The sequence below is a fragment of the Molossus molossus genome, unplaced genomic scaffold, assembly GCF_014108415.1.
Source record: "Molossus molossus isolate mMolMol1 unplaced genomic scaffold, mMolMol1.p scaffold_m16_p_2, whole genome shotgun sequence".
Lineage (NCBI taxonomy): Eukaryota > Metazoa > Chordata > Mammalia > Chiroptera > Molossidae > Molossus > Molossus molossus.
The window spans coordinates 92230392-92248931 of NW_023425355.1; the positions used below are offsets into that span (position 1 = coordinate 92230392).

Here is an 18540-nt window from a genome sequence, read left to right on the forward strand (position 1 = left end):
TCCTTACATACCTATACAATTGAGATATGCAGGAGACTCGAGGGGTGCCAGGGCCTCTTCTATAGATCCACTCCTGTCACCCTGGTGTCCCACCTAGAATTGCATCTTTACTGGCATCCACCAGGTACCTGCAGATGGCGCTGGAGCTTTAGCATCCTTTGTCCAGGCCTCACTATGCCACTCCCACCAAAAGATCTTTTCAACCCATTCTTGTCTACACTGTTTTGATTACTCCCATATACATGTAATCATATCATGCTCAATAATTTGCAACTTGACTAAAATTTCTAAGGTATCCCTAGGATGTAGGCAAACGAAACATACAAATCTGAATCAGTCCTGTTTTTGACAATCCCTTCTTATCCTCTCCTCCCAAGTTAGTTGTATAGGCAAGTTCATTTTTTTTCCCCAAATAACTGAGCCTCCCTGCTTCCCAAACTGATTTTTCTTGGTTTCCGCAAAGTCTGCCTGGACCTAAATCGGGGCCAATGTCTTTAATCACACCTATGATGCTACGTGGTTAGAAATCATGTGAAAGAACCACTTTTCATAGCCAGGAAAGACGATGCAGGGGAAGTGGGCACAACAGACAAGGAAAATATATTAGAAGTAAGAATAAAACTCTAGACTGGCCCTGGCCGGTTTTGCTCAGCGGTTAGAGCGTCGGCCTGCGGTCCAGAGAGACCCGGGTTCGGTTCCCGCTAAGGGCACGTACCTTGGTTGCAGTTTGTCCCCGGCCCTGGTTGGGTCATGAGGGTGGCAACCACTCGAGGTGTCCCTTTCACGTCGATGTTTCTCTCTCTCTCTCTCTCTCCCTCCCGCTCTATCTGAACAAAATATCAAAAAAAAAAAAAAATCTAGACTGGAAACAGGTAATGAAACTCAAGAATGGGTTACTGAGTGGAGTTTTTTTTCCTGATTCACTGTGATATATATTTTCAAACATTCTTGAAAACCTAAGCAAATCTAGGTATACATCTTTTACATTTACAAAAAGAAAGACTAAATGTAGTAAGGCAAACCAAGAAGTGACCACTTTTATATATGTACCCCATTAGACACTCAGTTTGCTTTCAAATCTTGGTTATTACAGATAATGCTGGGTAGACCATAGGAAATGTCAACAACATTGTAATAACTATGCATAGTGCCAGATGGGCACTTATCGGGGTAATCACCCCACAAGTCATATAAATGTCCAATAACCATGCTGTATACCCCAAACTAATAGAATATTATATGTCAATTGTAATGGAAAAAATCTAAAAAAGTGACCAATTTTTACTTTTTCTATCTATCCATCTATATATCTATAATCTATCTATCTATTGCTCCCAACTATTTTAGTGTAAAGTTCTTTTACATTTCAAAAACTATTCCTATCCTAAAGTTATAGTCTGGATCACAGAAGTGATTTAAGGATTTCCAATTTGTATGTCAAAACAAAACTTTTGCTCCAGAGGGAGTTTTAAGAAAGAAAACCATCTAGACAACCCATTTTAATTGCACTATGATCCTAAGATAAAGAGAATGTCTAGGCCACTGGGTTTCTTTCAACCTTTTGTTTTCCTCTTTATCAAGAGACGTCTTACACAGAATGTATAAATAAGGCAAGATGAAATTATTCTTTTGATTTTAGTAGTTTGAAAGTATAACTTTTACTTACTATAGAGTCAATCAATGAGAAAGAACCACCTCTGATACAACCATTGGAATCTAGGTTTTTTTCTTTTTGGTTGCTGAGAAACAGTAAAATCCAAATTTATACAAATAAGGAACTCCAGCTAGCACATGGTTCTGCGGGTTTGCCTGAACACTAAAATCTCAGATTAACCTTCAACTATAGGGGCATAGAGGAGGCTCTACCCTGACTTCTACACCAAACCAGGGTGATGTGGTGGCCCACGGGATCCTCCTGGGGAGTTGTCCTCCATTAACATTTGATATAAACACATTTTAGCTTGGCATGAATAAATTTCTGAAGCATTAGCATTCATTCAAAGTGAATCGAAAATTCTCCAGGAGGCCTTGTTATTGCCATTGTCGCCCCTGGGCAAGGCTTCTGCTATTCCACCCAGGTCAGTCTAGCCTTCTGGGGCCACATGAAGGCAAACTAAGGCACCCAGTTGACAGCCAGCAGTTACTGCCAGGCATGTGAGGCCACCTGGAACATACACCTCAGCAGGTCCCCATGACTGTAACTTTGGGAGTGAGCCCAGGGGAGAACAGCCACTGACCTCCCCCCCCAAGCTGGGCCCAGCCCAAACCACAGAATTGTGAACAAAGAAATGAGTGTTGTTTTAAACCACTACATCCTGACATTGTTACATAGCAGTAACTGATACCTTAAATAAAGATATACATCTTATACAGAAAAACAATATTCAATATTAATTGATTTCATAAATGTACCAAATACATTGTTTAACTGACAGCTAACTATCAACGGCTTGCTGGTTATGCATGTGCTCGGTTTTCCCCTTATCTGATTTTGGCTAATCTTTTTTGTGTCAGTACTCACTTTTGGAATGTCTTCCGTCAAACGTGTGCCTGTGACTTGGTCTCTCATTGGCTCACCAACTGTTTGCTCCATTTCAGCTCCGAATATGGTCCTGTTTGCAATCAACCCTTCTTTTCTTAAAGACAGATTTAGAGACAGACGTTAATTTTGTTTAAATCAAAACATGTTTTAGCTGTTAGTATTTTGTGTGGATGCCATCCCCGTTGTTTTCACAAAGAGCTGAACTTTAGGTGTAGCTATTGGCTGGAGCCCTAGCTACCACTCCTGTGATGCAGGCTGCTCTCTTAGAGAAGGCCATAACTGACTGGGCCCATAACTCCATACATACTTGGACTTGAGGCAGAATGAGAGGCCAGTTTAAACAACCTCATTCATCAGTTACAACAAAAAGAACATCTTTGGCATTGTAGCTTTTCCTACGGTACTCACGTGCTTCAGTAACTTTCATTTTCTCTTGCGTTGATCATCAGACTGTGGCAACACAGCGGGAAAATGCACTGACCTAGGGAGCTGTGGGGTCCAGTCCTGGCCTGATCACAAACTGGAAATCTGCTCAAGTCATGTCTTTTTGCTGCAGCTCAGTTTCCCTGTCAATAAAATGGACTAAGGAGCTTGTTGCTGAGATGCCAGGGTCTGGGCTGCGGAGAGGGGTTAGAGTGCAACAGGAGATGGACCTTTCCTTTTTTTTTTTTTTTTTTTTTTGGTACATGCCCCTAGCGGGAACCGAACCCAGGACTCTCTGGTCTGTAGGCCAATGCTCTAACCGCTGAGCAAAACTGGCCAGGGCAGACCTTTCCTTTTTGATGAAATTAAAGCCACTCCGACTATGTGTGGAAGAACTGAGTGTCTGGGGTCATCAGAAATCTCAGGAGACACAGTGAAGCACACCAGGTGATAAAGTCCCCCAATGATACTAAACAGAAAAATTTATCATGGATCCTCAAACATCTGTAGACAGCGAACTCCATGACAAGGAAAATAGTCTAACTGCCCACAGAGGCTAGATTCAGAGAACACTCTGGTGAGGCGGTGGCAGGCAGGCAGGCAGCACTGGAGTCTCAAATACCATGATAGCTCTCATCCAATTCCACACCTCGAGTTACACACACACACACACACACATGGTTATGGTCACGTGTCCCTGTAAGAACTGATTTTGTGGGTGGCTAAAATGGCCTTGAAACAGATGCTAGGATCTTCAATGTCTAATGGAGCCAGTTTGGGGAAAACTATGAGGAAAATATATAAAAGTTATGAGGAAAATATATTACAAAACGTCCTTTTCAGTACGTGCAATTTGATCTGTAGTTCTATGTCTATCCCATCCCTCTCTTTATCCCATAATCTTTTTTATGTTGGCAGGGGGCCCTGTCATCTGTCTACCCTAAACAGATGTGGCTGGTGAGCTCTGGCTCATTTGGCTCAACGTGCATCAGCTAGGGAACAGGCATTTGGGCACCTGCACCAAGGCCTAGCAGCATGTACTAGGAGTTCTATATTTCTCACCACGGTATCTCAGCATGAAGTGCAGTGCCTGGCACAAAGTGGGCACTCACATATCCACTGGATCCATGAGTACACAGAGTGTGTACAAGCCCTTGCAGACCCCCCTTCTGCTTTCCATCACATACACACAAGCACTCAACTAAGATGCAAGATCTTCACGGGAGCGTCCGGCAGGTGTGGTTCAGTGGTTGAGCGTCGACCCACGCACTAAGAGGTGGCCGGTTCATTTCCCAGTCAGGGCATATGCCCAGGTTGTGGGCCAAATCCCCAATGGGGAGCACGTAGGAGGCAGCAAATCGATGCTCTCTCTCACTGATGTTTCTATCTCTCTCCCTCTCTCTGTAAAATAAATAAAGAAAAAAAAATCTTCATGGGAATGAATAGGTTTGTCATTTTTCTGTTGGTGCTATACTCACATATACCCACTGCTGGCTTCTTACTCAATTTCCCCAGATACTTGGGGAAGCACAAGGAAATGACATGACATGGCATTTGCAGTGATGCAGTCAAAACCAAGGAAAGCTTGGGGCCACCAGAAGCTGGAAGAGCAGAAAGAACCCTCCCCTAGAGCCTTCGGAGGGAGCCCTGCTCACTTCTTGATTGCAGGCCTCTAGCACTAGGAGAGAAGAAATGTCTGTTGTTTTGAGTCTCCCAGTGCATGCTCATTTGTTGCAGCAACCCCAGAAATCCACACAAGTATTCTTTACAGTCCCAAAATTCAAATAGCAGTTGCCAATTGCATAGCCCACCTGCCCTACTAGAAAAGCAAGAAGCCTTAAACTCTGTCTTCCCTCCATCTCTAGGGGAGGATCTGGGAGGGGAAAGAATAAACCCATCCTGCCCAGCCTCTTGTGAAAACAAAAACAAAATCAAATCTATGTTGTATCAAATTATATATAAATTATTATTATTCTTTTTAAAATCTTCACCTGAGGATATTTTTCCATTTATCTTCAGGTAGAGGGAGGGAGGGAGGGAGGGAGAGGGAGAGAGAGAGGGAAGGGGAGGGAGAGATAGAGATAGATAGAGATAGAGAGAGAGAGAAAAAGAGAGAGAGAGAGAGAGAGAGAGAGATTGATGTGAGAGAAACACATCAATTGGTTGCCTTCTGTACGACCCCAACCAGGGCCGGAGACCAAAATGCAACTGAGGTACGTGCTCTTGACTGGAATCAAACCTGCAATTCTTTGGTCTGTGGGCTGATGCTCTAACCGCTGAGCCAAAATGGCAAAATTATTTTAAGGTTTGTAAATACTATGAGCCAGGTAAGAATTCTGGTGACACTTTAGTTGTCTCTAGGGGCTGGGGTACTAAAGACTATCCTGGAGAATTAGTCAGATCCCACTGGCAACCTACCCAACCTAAATCCCCCGTTTGATAATACACTCAGGTTAAAATGAACACCAAGAATAACTCTGATTGAATAAACATTTCTCCAAAAAAGATAGATTTTACAGATGGCCAATGAGCACATGAAAAGATGCTCAGTGTCACTAATCATTAGAGAAATGCCAATCAAAACCACAATGAGATACTACCTCACACCCGCTGGCAGGGCTATTATTACCCCCCCCCCAAATAAAAAACCCACAGAAAATAACGCGTTGATGAGAATGTGAAAAAATTGGAACCCTTGTGCACTACTGGTGGGAATGTAAAATGGTGCAGCTGCTATGGGAAACAGTATGGAGGTTCTTTGAGAAATTAAAAATGGAATTTCCTATTATCCAGCAATTCCACCTCTATGCATATACCAAAAGGATTGAAACCAGGATCTCAAAGACACATAAACACTCCTAAGCTTATTGCAGCATTATTCACAATAGCCAAGATGGAAACAATCTAAATATCATCGATAGATAAATGGATGAAGAAAATGTGGTATACATGTACAATGGCATACTGTTCAGCCTTAGAAAGAACATAATTCTACAATATGTGACAGCATGGGTGAACTTTGAGGACATCATGCTAAGTGAAATAAGCCAGTCACAGAAAGATGAGTACTGGACTATTTTACTTATATGAGTATCTAAAACGGTCAAACTCATAGAGCCAAAGAGTGGAATGCTGCTTAGCAGGGGCTGGGGGAGGAAGAAATGGGTAGTTGCTAATCAATGGGCAGAAAGTTTCAGTTAAGCAAGATGAATAAGCTCTAGAGATCTGCTGCTCAGCATGGTACCTGTAGCCTACAATAGTGTATTATACACTTATATATTTGTTAAGGGGATTGATCTCATGTTGTGTTCTTTCCACAATAAAACAAAAATTCAAAAAAGGAGAAATTCTCACACATGCTACAACATGGATGAACCTTGAGGTTGTTATGTTAAGTGAAATAGAACCTTGGGGACATTATGCTAAATGAGCAAGCCAGACACAAAAGGACAAATACTATATGATTCTACTTCTATAAGGTCCCCAGAGGAGTCAAATTCATAGTCACAGAAAGCAGAACGGTGGGTGCCTGGGGCTGGGAGAGGAGAGAATTAGGGAGTGACCACTTAGTAGGTATAGAGTTTCAGTTCTACAAATGAGAAGAGTTCTGGGAGATGAATGGTGGGGATGGTTGCACAATGTGAATCTACTTAATGCCACTGAACTGTAAAATTGAAGATGGTTAAAATGGTAAATCCTGAGTTCTATTTTTACCACACATTAACTCAGAAGAACAGCTCTGAATGGGAAAATAAGAACCCCAAGAACAACATTCTAGGGTCTGTGATTGTTAAGGTTCACAAATCAGAAGCCCAAAGTCTTTCTCCTTTAAAGTGGTAGGTCTCCGAATCCATTAAAAACCAGTATGGGGGAGGGGGTATCGGGGGGGGGGGAGGAGGAATATCTGTAACAAAAATAAATAAATAAATAAATTTAAAAAATAAAAAAAAATAAAAACTAGTATGTATGTCTTCTTATACACACTGGAACAAAGTCTTAGGCTGAAAAGAATCTAGAAAAAGAGAGCCACCTTCTATTGGTGAAATCCAAGTGCTTCATTCAACTTCTGGGCAAGAGGAGGAGGGTTGCTGACAGGATTCAATGAAGAGAGGAGCGAATGAACCCGATTTTCTCCTTTCTGCTGGGGTAAGTTCCACACTACTGAGTCCTAGAGAGAAAAGGGATAGCCTGTCTATTTCAAACCAGATAGAGAAAGATGAGTGTTCCCTCCTTGTCCTTCCACAGACTTGAGGTATCTGTATGTTTCTGTCAGTCATTCATCTCTCTGATTATATATTTACTTTTAGGACACAGAAAGGCCCTGGCTTTGAATTTGTGCTGGCCACTGAGAAATCATCAGCCCGCGTGTGACCTTTAGTGTATGCTGTTCCCTCTCTGCTCCATGGTGAGTTCCTCCTCATCTAGCAAGGCCTAGCTCAACTGACACCTCTGTGAAACCCATCCTCTTCCCCAAGAAGGGTTACCTGCTTCCTTGGTACCTGTGTCTGCTCCCGTTCTATCACTTTGCACACTGGTTTATACCTTTCCCCCCCAAATCTGTCTTGGCCCACTAAGTTATAAGCCCTTGAAAGGCCAGCAAAGAACTTGGAATGAAGTCCAGGTTGAACTGCACTGCTGTGGCTGGTCTAAGAGACCTCATCTGTAGGGTAACAATCTCTCCTGCTGACCTTGGAGCTGCTGTGGGGCCCAAACAAGCCCCAGGGGTGAAAGGGAGCTGCAGCTTGTAAAAGAGCGCCCAGCTGTCAGCTCATCTGTTCCTACATTCCCTTACTCACAAGGCACCACATGCCAGCCACTGCCATGCAGAACCTGCATAAGACAAGGAACCCATCTAGTGAGAGAGACAGACCTGAGAGAGCACTGCAGAAGTGTCTTCCTTTGAGCTCTGCTGAGGGTAAACCCAGAGCAGGGATCCTGGCCCAGAAGGCAATCCTGAGCCAAACTCTCAAGGCCCCAGAGGTGAGTCCAGCAGACAGGTTGGGTGTCCTAAAAGGCATTCCATGGCCCAGGGTGAGAATGATGAGGTGATGACACAGCTAGCATGCTCTGGCAACTATGACAAGTTGTGTCATGGCGAGTATGAAGCAAGATTGGGAGCAAAGCCCTGGCCAGGTGGCTCAGTTGGTTTGAGGGTCATTTCGTACACTAAAAAGGTTACAAGTTCGATTCCCAGTCAGGGGTACATAACTAGGATGTGGGTTCTATCACCAGTTGGGGCGTGTATGGTAGACAATCGATTGATGTTTCTCTCTCACATCGCTGTTTCTCTCTCTGTAAAAAAAAAATCAAAAAAAAATCAATAAAAGCATATATCCTCAGGTGAGGATTATAAAAAAAAATAATAAAAAGATTGGGAGCAAAGCTGAAAGCATGCAAGGGCTGTTTATCAAACTAAGGAGTTACCTGAGGAGGAGATGGGGGAGCTCCTGGAACCTGTTAAGCAGGGGTGACTGTTAAGATCATAAAGATAACTCTGGCTGTGGTGTGGAGAAGGGAATTTTAGTCAAGTCTAAGGCTCCAGGCATGCCAAGTAGGTGGAATGACAGAGCAAATCAGAGAAAAGAACTAATATTGCCGGAAAACCTGCTAAATGTCACTTTTACATATAAGTATATTATACCAATAAGATCCAAAAGGCATCCTGTTAAGGAGATAGACAGTAGTGGTTTCATTCAACAGATGAGAAACTGAGGCTCAGAGAGGTCAAGCGACTTGCCCAACGTCACACAGCTGGTACACAGTCAAGGCAGAATTTATAGTTGCTCCTTCTACTCTGCCAGGCTGCCACCTACAGACTGACTGGGAAGTAGTGTGTGGAAAGTAAGAAAGACTAGCAGGGGCAAAACTACGCAGGTGGCTTAGATTCCAGGCTGAGTCTGGACTTTACTCTGTACTCATGGGAACCAATGAAGGTTTAAAAGTATGAGGGTGAGCTGGCCAGAGCTGTTGTGGTCTAGCTTCATTTTTTGCATGTATCTGTCCAATTTTACCAACATCATTTATTAAACAGACTGTCTTTACTTCATTGTATGCTCTTGCCTCCTTTTCCAAATATTAATTGAATGCAATGGCTTGGGTTGATTTCTGGGTTTTCTGTTCCACTGATTCATATGCTTGTTCTTGTGCCAGTACCAGGCTGTTCTGATTACAATTTGCCAATAATACATTTGATAAGGGGTTAATTTCCAAAATATATCAAGTACCATACAACTCAACAAAAGGAAGACAAACAAGCCAATGAAAAAATGGGCAGAGGACCTAAACAGACACTTCTCCAAACAGGACATACAAATGGCCAAGAGACATATGAAAAAATGCTCAATGTCACTAATCATCAGAGAGATGAAAATGAAAACAACTATGAGGTATCACCTCACACTTGCCTGAATGGCTGCCATCAACAAATCTTTAAACAAGTGCTGGCGAGGGTGTGGAGAAAAGGTTCCCCTAGTACACTGCTGGTGGGAATGCAGACTGGTACAGCCACTATGGAAAACAATATGGTGTTTCCTCAAAAAATTAAAAATAGAACTGCCATTTGACCCAGTGATCCCACTTCTTGGAATATATCCAAGAAGGCTGAAACACCAATCAGAAAGAATATATGAACCCCTATGTTCATAGCAGCGTTATTTACATTAGGTAAGATCTGGAAACAGCCCAAGTGTCCATCAGTAGATGAGTGGATAAAAAGGCTGTGGTACATTTACTCATTGGAATATTATGCAGCTTCAAAAAAGAAAGATCTCTTACCCTTTGAGACAGCATGGAGGGACCTGGAGAGTATTATGCTAAGTGAAATAAGCCAGTCAGAGAAAGACAAGTATCACATGATCTCACTTGTTTGTGGAGTCTAATGAACAAAATAAGCTGACAAACAAAACCGTTCCAGAGACATGGAAGTAGGGAACAGACTGACAAACCTCAGAGGGAAGAGGGGGGTATATATGCATATATGCATAACCAATGGACACAGACAACAGTGTGGTGAAGGCAGGGAGGAGGGGGAGGAAGGTATCAATGCGGGGAAAAGGAGGGACATCTGTAATACTTTGAACAATAAAAATAAATTTTTAAAAATGGCACTTAAGGGGGAGAAATGATAGAACTTAGAGGCTGGTTAATGCAGAGGGGACAGAAAAAAAGTATCATATATGACTGAAAGGTCTGGACCTGTTTCATGAGGAAAGAGGAAGAGGGCAAAGGGCAGAAGGTCAGTGAACACTTCGATTTAAGGAATGCTAATAAACCTCAGGCAGCAGGTCAGTGAACACTTCGATTTAAGGAATGCTAATAAACCTCAGGCCTTTCTCAGACTGAGAAACTTATGCTCTGTGCCCTGCCTCCCTAAATACTGGGAAGCAGGTAAGGGCTGAGAGCCACGCAGAGCTCTGAACACGGGGTGGTTGAGGAGGGTGGAACCTGGACTTCTAGCTCTGCTGCTGCAGCTCCGTTTCAGCCCAAACCCTTGCATACACCCCCTTACAGTTCTCCGAGCATTCCTCACACTTCCAAAACTCCTCAGACTTTACTCATGAGAGTGTCTTGGCTTGGAATGCTACTCCTTATCCGCCTTTGAGTGTTTGGGTGTCAAAAAGAGTACAGTATTGTGATGACCTCTCCCTCTCATACTCGCTCATGTCTTCTTCACTCCCTTCAAAGTCTGTTCCCAGACCCCCAGCCACCTTCCTGGGCTGCTTTTAGCCAGGGAAGAATTCAAGTGATTCTCTCTTGGAACCTGGTCTGGGTGGGTGGGGGGATGCTCTCAAAGGAACACATTCAAATAAAGCTTCCGCTGGATTCGGTTTCTAAATTCCAGCCGTCCCGTCCGAACCTGTGCGACAAAGCTCGGCATGTCACTTCTCTTCTTTGGGTCTCAGTTTCCCCGTGAATAGTCTGCACTCCAACACGTAAGGTTCTCCAAACTATATGAGGCCCTGTGACCCTAACTCAGTCTTAGGCCAGACTAGAAAGCCCCAGCCCGGGCCATCCCACGCAGCCCCTGGCCTTCCGGCCCAGTAGCCAACACAAGGCAGACTCCAAGGGAGAGGTCGCGATCCTTACCTGTCGCAGACGTCCCCTTTGCCAGTTTCAGCACAACTGCAGTCTGCAACCACTGAACTCAGGTCGCTGCTCGCCACCGTTGGCCCGCGTGAGCAGATGATAAGCGGAAACTCCTGTTAACACCCGGCCTGGCTGGGCTTGGCGCCGGCTCAGCCAGTCAACGTTCGTGGCGTGATCCTGCCCAATGATGTCAGGACTCCGCCAGGAGCGCGCCACTCCTAACCTTGGACCCGGCCTTTGTTGGATTAGTCCCACCCATTCCAGCCATGCACCAATGACGAGCGGCGGCAGAAGGCGGGTCACCAATGGGAAGCGAGGCGGCGCGCGCGGCGCGACGGGAATGGCGCCGTCTGTGTGTACATTGGTTGCCGTAACAACGAGGAGCGGAGTCGGTCGGCGATGGTGAGTGCCGGTGCTCCTATCGCGCCCCTTGCCCAGAGGTTGAGCCCTTCCCAGGCCTCTGCCGCCCCTCTGTCGTTACTGCGTCGTTCTCGGCTTTAGCACGCCCCTCCTTCCTGTGGTATCTTTCTCTGAAGGGCAAGGAAGAGAAGCCAGCCACCCTGCTGGGCCTGTGATTCGCCGCTGGCTCCCCTTAACCCACAGCCGACCCCCACCCTCCCCATGGGCTTCCCCAGCCTACTCTGGCCCTCTTGGTGACCTGTTCCAGGGCAGAGAAGACTCAGGTTCTCCAAAGGCCCGACCCCTCTCAGAACCTGGTCTCCTGGCCGCCTCCCAGTACCAGTTTCCGCAGCGTTTCGGGGAGGTTTATGATATTTGTTAACGTGCATTTTAAATTTTAAATATAGGGCCATTCGGAGACGCTTTGACTTTCTTGGGGAAGGCACAGACAGATGTGCCAAGTGGATTGAGTTTTATTCGGTTTTGACAGAATGTACATCTAAACATTAATATTTGGCCAAATCTAGAAGTAATCAGGGAGAGTACTTAGAAGGAAGCGGAGTACCCCGAGTGGGGGTTGTAAGGACGTTTCTAGAATAAGGATCCCCCAATTCAGGGAGAGCTTATTATCTGTACAAGTTATCCACAATCTGGTCCTTAGCTAGCTAGCTCTCTTTCGTGATGATTTTCAGTACGGGATATCCAAACGAACAAGGAATTTCCTTGCTTCTAGAAATAATAGTAAAAAAGAGGGAGGGATAGAGGTTCATGGAAAGACTCATTGCTCTTCCCAGTAAATCCTATTATCTCTCTAGTTAAGGAAAGCTTTGGGATTGGTTACTATAAAGCATTTTAAAAACATGTGTGGTTGTCTTTATTTTATGTAAATATAGACTATATTACATAATATTGTGCTTACGTGTTTGTAAAACATCTAAAGGCCTCAAACTTTAAGAAGGCAAACATGACATCAACTGCCCAGCGAAAAAGGATGAGTCCTAAACCAGAGCTTACTGCAGAGCAGATACAAGAAATCCGGCAAGCTTTTGATCTCTTCGATGCTGATGCAACTGGGACTATTGATGTTAAGGAACTTAAGGCAAGCCCTGAACATTCCTGCTCTGATGCCTTGCTTTTCCTCTGCCTCTTTGTCTTCTCCCTGTCACCACTCTATCCCTTTGTCCTCTTCTCCCTGAAAAAAGTTACAAGAGAAGAATGCACTGTGCTGTTTTGCTATCGTTACTTACCCAAATATTATTAAATAAAATGAATGCAAATATCAGTTTGCTTGATGTTATAGTGTTTCCCAATCATTTTAACATGACTGTGTCAGATGTTGGCTTAATGCTCTCAACACTGTCACATTTGCTCTTGCTATATTCAGATGTGCATATTGAGATGTTCCTGTTTTCATTGTAGGTGGCAATGAGGGCACTGGGCTTCGAACCCAAGAAAGAAGAGATTAAGAAAATGATAAGTGAAATTGACAAGGAAGGGACAGGAAAAATGAACTTCAATGACTTTTTGACTGTGATGACTCAGAAAATGGTAAGTTAGCTGAGATAATCAGCATCTTTTCTACCCATAATAGACACATTTGAATCTAGATGTGAAAATATTTTCATTGAAGAAAAGTTAATACAAACAGGAGAGTTCAGCTGATAAACGATAGTATTTGTGACTGAGAATTAGGATGCTTAAGTTTCACTTGGCTTTCTTTAAGGCCACAAAGTCACAGGAAAAGTCATTTTGCCCTCTGTAAAGTAGTGAAGGTACTACTGCTGTCACTTTTTTGCTATTATCTTTCTTTAACTGGTATATCGATGTGATAGCCACAAACAGTTAGACCTATAAACACCAACGATATTACAGTGTCTCACGTTTTCATAAGATGAAATCCCTATACTTTAAAGTGTGAAATTCTTCTCTCCCCAGTTGTTATTCTGGGCAGCCTTAGCCTGAGGGTCCTTTGCTCAGCAGGCTGTGCTTTTCACTACACTGGGGATTTGGTCTTTCAGCACTTCCAAGGTTTAATTCACCCATTCTCTAGTCCCTCAGGTGTCACTCTTTTAATGGGTCCAAAGGGTCAAGAGAGAGGATAATATGTTGTCCCACCTCACTCCCCTGAGTGTCATCCCACCCCGGAAGTACGTTGCCATGGGGCCATTGTTCTTTCTTTGATTCCCCAGCTCCTCCTTAGTGTGGCTCATCTATGCACTACTGGTCTGTGGAAAAGTATCTCCATTAGTGTCACAGATGTATTTCCTAGGACTTAGGCCTGTTCCTATTCTAATAATTCTGTTGCTTTGAAATCATCTAATCATACCTAAATTTTTCTTTGTGGTCTAATACCAGCTTAAGAAGCATATTTCCTCTAATTTTAACTCCACCTCTCTCCTATATTTTAAAAACAAGTCCAGAGGAGGGTGTCTAGGGGGGAAAAAGGAGAAACATCTGTAACAAAAATAAATTAATAAAAATTGCAAAAAGTAAAAATTAAAACAAGTCCAGTTTCTCTTTGGTTTGTACAGAAAGAATGTTTTAAGTGCAGTACTTTATCAAATTCCTTTTTAGCCTCTAAGTTTGTAATAATGTCATTGAATTTGTCCTCTTTTTCTACCCTGGGTGATGTTTGATCTCTAGGACCTATGTCATGAAGGCTATCATCAAGACCATGCAGTGATGTAGGGGCAGGGCAGAGAGGTTAGGCAGGAATGGGGCTATAGGACATGAGTAACTGCTGTTTCCTTACTCATGTGTTTTATGTTCTACTTGTTAAGTCTGAAAAAGATACCAAAGAAGAAATCCTGAAAGCTTTCAAGCTCTTTGATGATGATGAAACTGGGACAATATCTTTCAACAATCTAAAACGTGTAGCCAAGGAGCTGGGCGAGAACCTCACTGATGAGGAGCTGCAGGTTTGTAATGCATCAGTCTGGAACCCATAATTCCTGCTTGGAGCCCTGGGTGACTTTTCTGAGTTACATTTTGTCTGATGTGAGCACCGCTTTGAAGGAAGGCTAGTTTTTGTCCCTCTGCTGACCACTTAATTTCTCTTTTGATAGTGTGACAAACCTATGAACCCTGCTCCAAGAAAAATGCACACATGAACAGTTTTACTTACAATATTAGGGTTTAGGAATCCCCCTTCAAGCTCCCTTCTAGGTGATATGTTTGACAAAGTATAACTTAGATTTCAGATAAGTTTTTAGGAACCAAGCAATTATAAAAAGCACATTTGCACTGAGTGGTCTACAATTGTCTGTTCATGTAGCATTATAAAAGCCTGTTGTTTAGTCACATTTTAGTTTGATTATGAATTAATCTAACCTGAATTCTTACTGTCATGCAGGAAATGATTGATGAAGCTGATCGAGATGGAGACGGAGAAGTCAATGAACAAGAGTTCCTGCGCATCATGAAAAAGACTAGCCTTTATTAAGATTATTCTCTTCTTTTCTACTGCAAGCACATATAACTAGATTTAGTGCCTGCCATTGTGTGAAACCTGTTTTTGAAACACAAACTGTTTTTCCCCACTGACCTCCCTATATAACTTTAGTAACAACCTCAAATCTATTTTTTGCGAGGTGACCAGCTGCTTACTTTAATTCCCCAAAGCAGAACAAGAGCACATTAGAGTAGAGAAAAGGGTCTTAAAGCTTTTACTCACTTGCCATTCTACCTTGTATCGCTTTACTCTTGTCATGTATTCCCACATTTATGCTACCACAGAAACACTTCTTAGACAAGCACATGTTGTACCTGTTACCACAAGCAAAGGGCATCTCTTTGATGGTTCTGGTTTTAATTGACATCTAAGTACAGCTTTCTGTTTAAAAAAAGTCTAGTGGACTCATTCACTTGCATTTGGATGTGCTTTTGCTATTTGTTTTGTCTTAAAATAAAGCCTTTCTGATTTTGAGCTTTTGTTCTGTGAGGATGAGTTCTTTAGCCTTGACTGTGAGTTCATCTTAAATCTAAACCATTGTGTTCAAAGCAACCTGGTAGATCCCAAACTCCTTACCAGCTTGTGGGCAGAAAATGAAATAATCCTTTACTATTGGCAGGAATTGTTTGTTGTTGTTGTTTTGCCTTGAGAACCTGTCGATGTACAAAACTAGAAGAATCCACTTAATGTAAGGCTAAATGATGTCCTAAAAGTAGTTCTGACAAAGTATAAGGCCAAAAAAGAGTTTTTGGTAATTTGTGCTTGGACAAATCAGGGAAAATCAGGTTATTATGACAGTAAGTTTAGTTCAGCCAACCTCTGGTCAATTTATTACTGTATTGGCATCGGGTTGGGCTGGGTAACTTTGTTCAGCTCTTTTCTGTCCTACACAGGATGACCTATAAGACAATCCCTGGTAGATGGCATTAAGGTCTCTGTTACAGGCTGAGGGTGGGGAGCATGAAGGGCCAGGGGGGATGGAAAAAGAATAAGGATGTAATAATGCTCCTTTACCCACACAGGGTGGAGAGAGAATGGATTTCAAACTGCTGAGGGCAGCTTAGTCCTGAGATAGGGTTGCCTGATTTAACTAATAAAAGAAACATCTAGGTCAATTTGAAATCAATTGATTTCAAATCAATAAAAAATTTTTGGTATAAGTATGTCCCATTTGGACTTTGCTGTTGTTTATTCATTGCTGATCTGAAATTCCACTTTACCTGAGTGTCCTGTATTTCAACTAGTAACCTTAGGAGGGGAGCATTTTATTTTATTTATTTATTTTTTATCCTCACCTGAGGACATTTTTCCATTTTTTGTTCAGGTAGAGTGGGAGGGAGAGAGAGGAACAGAGAGAGAGAGAGAGAAACATCGATATGAAAGGGACACATCGAGTGGCTGCCACCCACACGACCGACCAGGGCCGGGGACAAACTGCAACCGAGGTACGCGCCCTTAGCGGGAACCGAACCCGGGTCTCTCCAGACCGCAGGCGTCATGACGCTCTAACCGCTGAGCAAAACCGGCCAGGGCGAGGGGAGCATTTTAAAGAGGCGTGGCCCTGGGCCTCAGTCCCTGGACATCTGGGCAAGTCCCAGATGGGGAGAAGGATTTGACTCCCCCTCCCCCGCCCCATGAGTCTCCTGCAGAGGGACCCTGCAGATAGACTGCTCCTTGAGAAACACTGGGGCATGTTGTGGGGGAGCCCAGAGTAGCCTCTGACCTTGGTTCTACACAGGCTTCACCACTTTCTGGTTGGGTAATTTGGGGCAAGCTACCTCTCTGGGTGCCTCTGGTTCCTTGTCTGTGCAATGGGGACAAGAGTTGTGCTTAACTTAGGATCGCTGGGGGTTCAATGAAAATACATAAAGTACCTGGCTTCATGGTATCCAAGAAGGAGTCATTTCAGAAATGTTTATTCTCACTATCATTCCTTTGGTGTGGTTGTCACCTAAGCTTTGTTGTTAAAGTTGGGTCCATGAAGCTTTTACGATCGTCATCCCCAAAGTTGAGTTGACAACCTTTCTTGGGAGGATTTTGCTATTGTCTAATAAAAGGCATATAGTATTGGAAAGGAGTGAAAAGACTGGGCCCGACTTCCCATTTTACTGTTGACTGTCACCCTGGAAACATAACTCCTGGTTAATGTTTTCATAAGTGAAATAAAGTCAGGTATCTCTTGAGGAAAGGGAGAGTGGCAAGTAACATCTTATCCCCGAGGATAAAAAATTAGCATAAGGTGCTGGCAATATTCCTGCCCAGCAGCCATTCTAGAACAGGTTGGCAGTTGCTCAGTGGAGGGGATAGGGACAGAGAATCAGTGGATGAGGGACTGGAGCAGAGAGTTGCAGGGATTTCAGGAAGATAGAGACAGACAGAGAGTTGGGGTCAGTTCACATGGAGGCAGAAAAGAAAGTTGCAAGAGGGTGGGAAGATGTGGGTGGAGAGAGGGCCGGGGTCAGTTTGTGTGGGACTAGACCAAGTAGGTAGAGGGGATGAGAGAGATGGGGAGGAAATGGTTGGGGATGTCAGTGCAGGTACAGATGATGCGGAGAATTGTAAAGTGAGTGGAGGGTGATGGGGAGAGAGGGGAGCAGAGGTCATCTCATTTGGGGTTGGACCAAGAGATGCCGGAGAGATGGGGACAGATAATATAAGAAGTTTCTGTGGGGCTGGACCAGGGAGATGTAAGGGGAGTGGTTGGGCAAAATTTAGGGGAAGGGTGAAGGTGGGTAGGGAGGGAAAGGCAGGGTAGGTCAGCTCACGGGGATTGTTTACAGAGCTGAAGGGGGTAGGTGGGCTGGGCAGGGAGAGAGAGGGAACAGGGGTCAGCATTTGTGGGTTGGCCAGAGAGATGTAGGGGGTATAGGGTGGGATGCGGTGGGGAGGTAGCCGAGTTCAGTTCAGTTGGGGATGGATTGGCAAGATATTGGCGAGTGACTGGGACTGAGAAGTAGAGGACTAAAGTCATCCATGTGGTCAGAAAAGAGTGATTGAGGGGAGGGGGAGAAAAAAAGGGCAAAGGTTAGTTCATGTGTAGATGAACCAGAGCTTTAGGGGCTTTGGGGGTGATGGGGAAGAGGAGCGAGCAGGTGTTAGTTCATGTTCAGCCCCAGCAGAGAGCTGTTGTAGGATGGAGTTGATGGGGAGGGAAAGGGTACAGCGGTCAGTTCATGTTGGCCTGGACCAGAGAGCTGTAGGGGAGTGGGAGTGGGATTTTGACACAGAGAGCACAGACATTTGTTTATGTGAGGATGAACCAGAGAGCTCCATGGGAGTTGGGAGTAGGAGTAGGAGGAGGGAGGAAAGGTACTTTCATATGGGGCTTGACCAGAGAGAGATGAAGGTGTAGTTGAGGGGAATGGGAATAGAGGTTAGTAACCTGCAGGTGGGGTAGAGAAACTATGGGTGTGGGGAGATGGAGAGCAGGAAGGGGCATTCCTGTTAGGCTGGGTATTGGGAAGGAGAGAGAGCCAAAGTTACTTGATGTAAGATGGACCAGAGAGAGTCATAAGGAGGTGGCAGGAATGTGGATGGAGAGGGAGCAGAAGTGCCTTCATATAAAGCTGGAGCAGAGAGGTGTAAGGGATGGAGGGGTGGAGATGGAGAAGGGGACGGAGTCAATTCCTATAAGGATGTG

General features: G+C 44.1%; 2 protein-coding genes across 3 annotated transcripts in view; one reads left to right on the forward strand and one right to left on the reverse strand.

Annotated features, from left to right (window-relative positions):
* NSDHL (NAD(P) dependent steroid dehydrogenase-like) overlaps positions 1-11148 on the reverse strand; it is a 33774-nt gene extending 22626 nt beyond the window's left edge. The window contains exons 1-3 of one of the 2 annotated variants that reach the window (XM_036271603.1): positions 11051-11148; positions 6996-7133; positions 2522-2636 (exon numbers count right to left, since the gene is read on the reverse strand). In XM_036271603.1, the coding sequence (XP_036127496.1) occupies positions 2522-2636; positions 6996-7024 (144 nt within the window). In that variant the 5' untranslated portion in view covers positions 7025-7133; positions 11051-11148. The remainder of the gene's footprint in view (positions 1-2521; positions 2637-6995; positions 7134-11050) is intronic. The other variant, XM_036271604.1, reaches the window with a different exon arrangement.
* Positions 11149-11398: 250 nt separating this feature from the next.
* Positions 11399-15374, forward strand: CETN2 (centrin 2). Its single transcript, XM_036270990.1, has 5 exons — positions 11399-11452; positions 12390-12548; positions 12869-12997; positions 14230-14367; positions 14802-15374. Exons 1-5 carry the CDS (start codon positions 11450-11452, stop codon positions 14889-14891), a joined length of 519 nt encoding a protein of 172 aa, XP_036126883.1. The 5' UTR covers positions 11399-11449; the 3' UTR covers positions 14892-15374.
* The last annotated feature ends 3166 nt before the right edge of the window (positions 15375-18540 follow it).

Bases quoted from the DNA above. Each gene is read 5' to 3' on its own strand.
- CETN2 (XM_036270990.1), top strand. The intron at 12,549-12,868 runs GCAAGCCCTGAA...TTTTCATTGTAG, and splicing joins TTGATGTTAAGGAACTTAAG to GTGGCAATGAGGGCACTGGG. The intron at 12,998-14,229 runs GTAAGTTAGCTG...CTACTTGTTAAG, and splicing joins CTGTGATGACTCAGAAAATG to TCTGAAAAAGATACCAAAGA.